This window comes from Myotis davidii, unplaced genomic scaffold (genome assembly GCF_000327345.1).
Source record: "Myotis davidii unplaced genomic scaffold, ASM32734v1 scaffold462, whole genome shotgun sequence".
NCBI lineage: Eukaryota > Metazoa > Chordata > Mammalia > Chiroptera > Vespertilionidae > Myotis > Myotis davidii.
The window spans coordinates 402215-407297 of record NW_006293237.1 but is presented as its reverse complement, the minus strand read 5'-3'; the positions used below and the strand labels follow the sequence as shown (position 1 = coordinate 407297).

At 57.4% G+C, this 5083-nt stretch overlaps 1 protein-coding gene across 5 annotated transcripts in view; it reads right to left on the bottom strand.

The window, feature by feature from the left end:
* Positions 1-5083, bottom strand: part of L1CAM (L1 cell adhesion molecule) — a 25624-nt gene that overhangs the window by 9664 nt on the left and 10877 nt on the right. For 3 of the 5 annotated variants that reach the window (XM_006766926.2, XM_006766928.2, XM_015566011.1), the window contains exons 3-9: positions 3326-3340; positions 2420-2525; positions 1778-1980; positions 842-964; positions 568-738; positions 216-327; positions 3-94 (exon numbers count right to left, since the gene is read on the bottom strand). In XM_006766926.2, the coding sequence (XP_006766989.1) occupies positions 3-94; positions 216-327; positions 568-738; positions 842-964; positions 1778-1980; positions 2420-2525; positions 3326-3340 (822 nt within the window). The remainder of the gene's footprint in view (positions 1-2; positions 95-215; positions 328-567; positions 739-841; positions 965-1777; positions 1981-2419; positions 2526-3325; positions 3341-5083) is intronic. The other 2 variants (XM_006766927.2, XM_015566012.1) reach the window with 1 other exon arrangement.

The window sequence follows — 5083 nt, the reverse complement described above, 5'->3', positions numbered from 1 at the left end:
CAGCAGGTGCAGAGTCTTGTTGTGGTTCTGGTAGGTGACTCGGTCAGCTGGCATGGGGCCGCTTGGACGCAGCCACTTGATGGTGGGCGTGGGGCTGCCCAGGGCACAGTGCAGGGAGGCCAAGGAGGAGAGTGGAGGGGAGAGAGGACAGGGCTGCTGAGCCCCGCCCCTCAGCAGAGACCCTGCCCAACCCCACCCCGGGCTCCTAGACTCACAAGCCCTCGGCAATGCACTCCAGGACCAGTGGCTGCCCCTGCAAGGCCACCAGGTGGCTGCTGGCGTTGGTAGGGAAGAGCAGGCGCGGCTTCCGGTCGATCATGCTGTTGGCTGTGAGGAAGGAGCAAGGGAGTGGGTGACTCTGGACACTGGGACGAGCCCCTGGGATCTGTTTCGTTCTGTGCTGAAGGGAGACCCCATCTCTGCTCTTGCCACCCAGGAAGGGGTCTGGGGAGGGTTGAGGTGGAGCCAAGCTGTCCCCAAGGAAGATTGAGGTCTTCCTATCTAGCAAACGGGCCAGGCCTGAGGGTCACAGAGGAGTGTGGGCATGTCAGAGCCTTTGGGACTCACTGGCTTTGACCCGGAGGTCAATGGGTTCCTTTTGAATGATTGTCCGAGTGCCAGGGAAGTGGGCATGGCAGATATAGTCTGAGTGGTTGTCCGAGGTGAGCACGTTGGCGAAGTAGAGGTTGCCATTCTGACCCATTGTCACCCTCTCATCCTGTTTGATGTGCATGATCTCTGCGGGGGTGGGGGTTGAGGAGGCAGAGGTCAGGACCTCCGTCCAGGAAGACGTGACCACTGGCACGCCCACCCCAGGCGGCGGCCCCTCGTGGGCACCCACTGCTGTTCATCCAGTAGATCCGCAGAGGCTCTGCACTGGGTGGAGGGTGGCAAGGCAGAATCACCGACTCCCCTTCCTCTACCTCAACAGGTTTCACCGTCTCCTTTGGCCACTTGGGAGCACCTAGAAGGGACAGAGAGGCCGGCACGATGGGTCCCCACCCTCCTCCTGGTCAAGGCAGGTCAGGGTGGGGAAAGGCGGAGGGATGGCTGAGGGTGTGAGAGGGCCAGACCATGAGCAAGGTCACATAAAAGGAGGCAGAGACTTTGGGTCCTTTCTGGGCTCAGGGCTGAGACCGGCACTCCATGGAGAGGATGGGCTGGCCAGATGGCTGTAAAGGGTTAACCTTCCACAATTCTCAGTTCCCACCCCCAGGACAGGACAAGGATGGGTGGGGGGAGCCTGAGGTGCAGCAGTGGGGGAGGGGAGCTGTGGAGGGATGCGGGAATCACAGACCCTTCCATCATCCTGACACAGAAACCATGGCAACGGTTCCCAAGGTAACCGGAGGGGCAGAGAGAGGAGAAGCCAGCTTGGGAGGCAGAAAGCTTAGGGAGGATGGAATGCAGAGGGAAAACCCCAGGGAAAGGGCGACACAGATAAAGGCAGAGCCAGAGAGGCCAGGTTGGAGGTGGGGGGAAGGAGCAGGGGAGAGGGAGGAGGGGATTTTTTTTTGGGAAAGAGACAGTGGTGAGGGAAGTGAGAGAGAGGAGCCAAGAGTGGTGGAGAAACAAATGGGACTGCAGACATGGAGAGGGGACAGAAGCTCAAGCCCAGGCAATGACTCAGACAGACAGGGCAGGCAGAGGGAGGGACAATGCAGGCAGAGCATCAACCCTCCACCCACCCAGCCAACAAGCCAACAAGCTCCCACACAAGGTCAGGGACCCTGTCGTGTGTCCCAGGCCTTTCCCCTGTCCCTGCAGTGCCTCGCACCCTCAGCCATGAGCTGGATCTCGTGGGACATGGCGGTGCCCAGGTCATTGCTGGCAAAGCAACGATAGGTGCCCTGGAACCTCTGGGCAAAGTTGCTGTTGTTGCCAGCGATGGTGAAGGAGCCCGAGTGGGGTGCCTGTTTCACTGTCACATCCAGTTCCTCGTTGGGTTTGAAGTGGACGCCATCCCGGGTCCAGCGGAACCTGTGGACAGAAAAGGGCTCAGGGGACTGAGGCCCTGGGACCTGTGTCAGGAGCTGGACGAGGCCGCAGGCAAGGGCAGTAGCAACCAGGGGCCCCTGGGATAGGCTGGGATGGGGCCAGGCCCAAGGGTGATGCGGGAGATCTGGGGCTTTGGGGTTCAGAAGTTGGGAGGCCTGAGGACTCGAAGTTGAAGTCAGCCCGGCCAGCATGGCTCAGTGGTTGAGCGTCGACCTGTGAACCAGGAGGTCACAGTTCAATTCCAGGTCGGGACACACGCCCGGGTTGTGGGCTCAATCCCCAATGTTGGGTGGGGCGTGCAGGAGGCAGCCAATCAATGATTCTCTCACCATTCTCTCTCTCTCTCCATCTCTGAAATCAATACAAATATATTTTTAAAAAAATGGTCAACAACAGGGCTTAGAGGGTGAAGGTCACTCACATCACTTCGGGTTTGCCACTGGCCTCACACTTCAGACTGATCTCGTCTGTGGGGAAGACAACCAGGCGCCGTGGAGACTGTTCTGTGATGACAGGTGGCTCCATCACTGGGGACAGGATGGGGAGAGTGGTGGTAAGGATGACATCATGGCCTCAACCCCCATCCCATCATGAGAGAGGCAGGGTCTGGAGCCCCTAGAGGCCCCAGGGCCATGGGGGTGGGGGAAGAGTTAGGACAAGCTAGAGAGACCAAATAGCTTGGCCATAGGCTTGTGGGACATGAAAAAAGAGAAAGGGGCACAGAACAAATATAGAAAGAGACAGAACAGAGAGAAAACAGCAACAAAGGTTACAAAGTAAGACGCCACAAAGAGAGAGATGAAGCCAAAGAGAGTGGAAGAAACAGACAGAACAAAACCAAGAACACAGAAACCAAGAAGGGAAAACCCCTCACAGGGATAGAGAGGATCAGAGAGAACAGAGCACCAGAAAAAAACGGCAAGAGTGATGGAGAAAAGCCAGGCCAGGGCAGTGACAGAACAAAGACAGCCGACACCAGTGAGAGACAGGGAGAGGGAGAGGCTGAGGTGGGCCTCCAGCCTGAGTCAGTGGGACAAGAATCCAAGGGCCAGAAAAGACAGCAACCAGCCTGGCCGGCGTGGCTCAGTGATTGAGTATCAACCTATGAACCAGGAGGTCATGGTTTGATTCCTGGTCAGGGCACATGCCCAGGTTGCGGCCTCCATCCCCAGTGGGGGGCGTGTAGGAGGCAGCCAATTGATGTTTATCTCTCTCGTCACCTCTTCCTTCCTCTCTCAGAATCAGTATTTTTCTTTAAAAATAAGACCAGAACAATTTATCCTTTCTGTGTAATTTTGGCAAACACTCTCACCCTTCCCCAACTTACCGTGTTGTCCTTCATCTGAGAAATCCAGGCAGCAAGGGAGAAAGCGGAGAGAAATGCTGACACACAGTCCCAGCAGGGGGCCCGATGGCATGGGGAGAAATAAGCATGGGCAGACCCCCTGGGCAAGGGGAGGGTGGGAGAGGCAGCGTAACATGACGGAGGAGGCACATCCTGGGCTGGAGCTGTGGCAGGTCAAGACCCAGGACAGGACAGAGCCCAGATCACTGCTTTAGGGGTGGGGCGATGCCCAGGCCTCAATGCCAGAGGGCAGGGGGGAGAGAAATCCGTGCCTTGAAAAGGAATGCCCTTTGGATGGATGCTGGCATCTGCCTGCCAGGGCCTGCCGAACTGACTCCCACCCCACCCAGGATGCCTTGGGAGGCTGGGAGGCAGACAGCCCAGGGCCAATGCACCCTCCCCTGCTCCAGCCCACTTCCCTCCTAATCCAATTAGCAGGGCTCAGTGTTTTCAATTACCCAGGCCCAGCCTACAGAGCCCAGCTTCCCCCTCCCTGCGAAGCCCTCCCAAAGGCCCTGCAGTTTCCATCTGAGTTTCCATCGCCTGCAGGGCTGACATAGCCCCCATTTTCTCCCCTTCCTTCCTGCCAGTCTGCCACCAAGCTCCCTGAGGCCGAGGCCAGAGTCGCTGCCCAGCTGCAGGACTCAGCCCAGCACTGGCCAGGGTGGCTGTGAATCACCCACTCTGTGCTGCCCTGAATGTGAATCATCCCTCCGTCCGCACCGGGGCTGCGGCCTGGCTGCTTCTGAAAGCTTTGTGTCTGCAGAAGACCTCAGCGTGAGGGTCCCCAGGAGAGAGGAGGGGGCTCCCTGGGGACACTGCAGAGAGCCCTGAGCTGGGGAGGGGCAAGTGCAGGCAGCCCAAGAGCAAGAGACAATGACAGGGACTACAGGATAGGGAAAATGGCCTGGGTGGGGAAAGCAGGAAGAAACAAAGGGGCCTGGTATGGCTGGGGAGCAAGCCTGACCTGGAGGCCATATTGTATCGAGGTTAATACCAAGTGCAGACCAATGGCCAGGGCAGCCTCGGACCTGCCATGGTCTTTGGCCTACTTCTCTTTCCTTGCTCCTGCCTTTCTCCAAATTCTCCCTGCCTCTCCACAAATGCACCTGGCCAGATGGCCCAGCCCATGTGGTAGTAGGGTGGGCAGATACGCAGGGTAAGGTCTGAAAAGCCAATGAGAGGACATGGAGAAGGAAGGAGGATGAGTATGTGTGTAAATGTGCAAAAGTGTGAGACCAGCACATGTGGATGCCCTGGCGTGTCCTGCAGTATGTTTGTGTCCACCAGTATATTTGTATAGGGGTGTGTCTTGCCGGAGTACATCTGGAGGCCGTGTGTGTACATGCTTGCCTTCAGTGCACAATTCTGTGTTGTATGCCTGCCTCTGTGTCTGTATGGATGACTGTTCCTTTGTGTCTAAACCCCTCATTTTTGTGTGTGTGCACATGTATGCAAGTCTGTGTGCCTCTTATGTGTCCTCTCGGGGTCTCTGTCTCTTCTGTATCTCTGTGCCTGGCTGGGTTCAGGGGCTTGTCTGTGTCTGCCCATCTGTGAGTCCATGTGCATCTGTAGCTGGGGGAGTCTGCACAGGTGTGATTGCATGGACCTCCATGTGTGTATCTAAGGGGGCATCCCCAACCTTTGTTCTGTCAGCCCCTCTCCACCTCCTCTAAACCCTTGCTGCTCCCTAATGCCAGGTGCCTTCTAAGCCCACCTCCCATGGCCCCTGCCCCATTC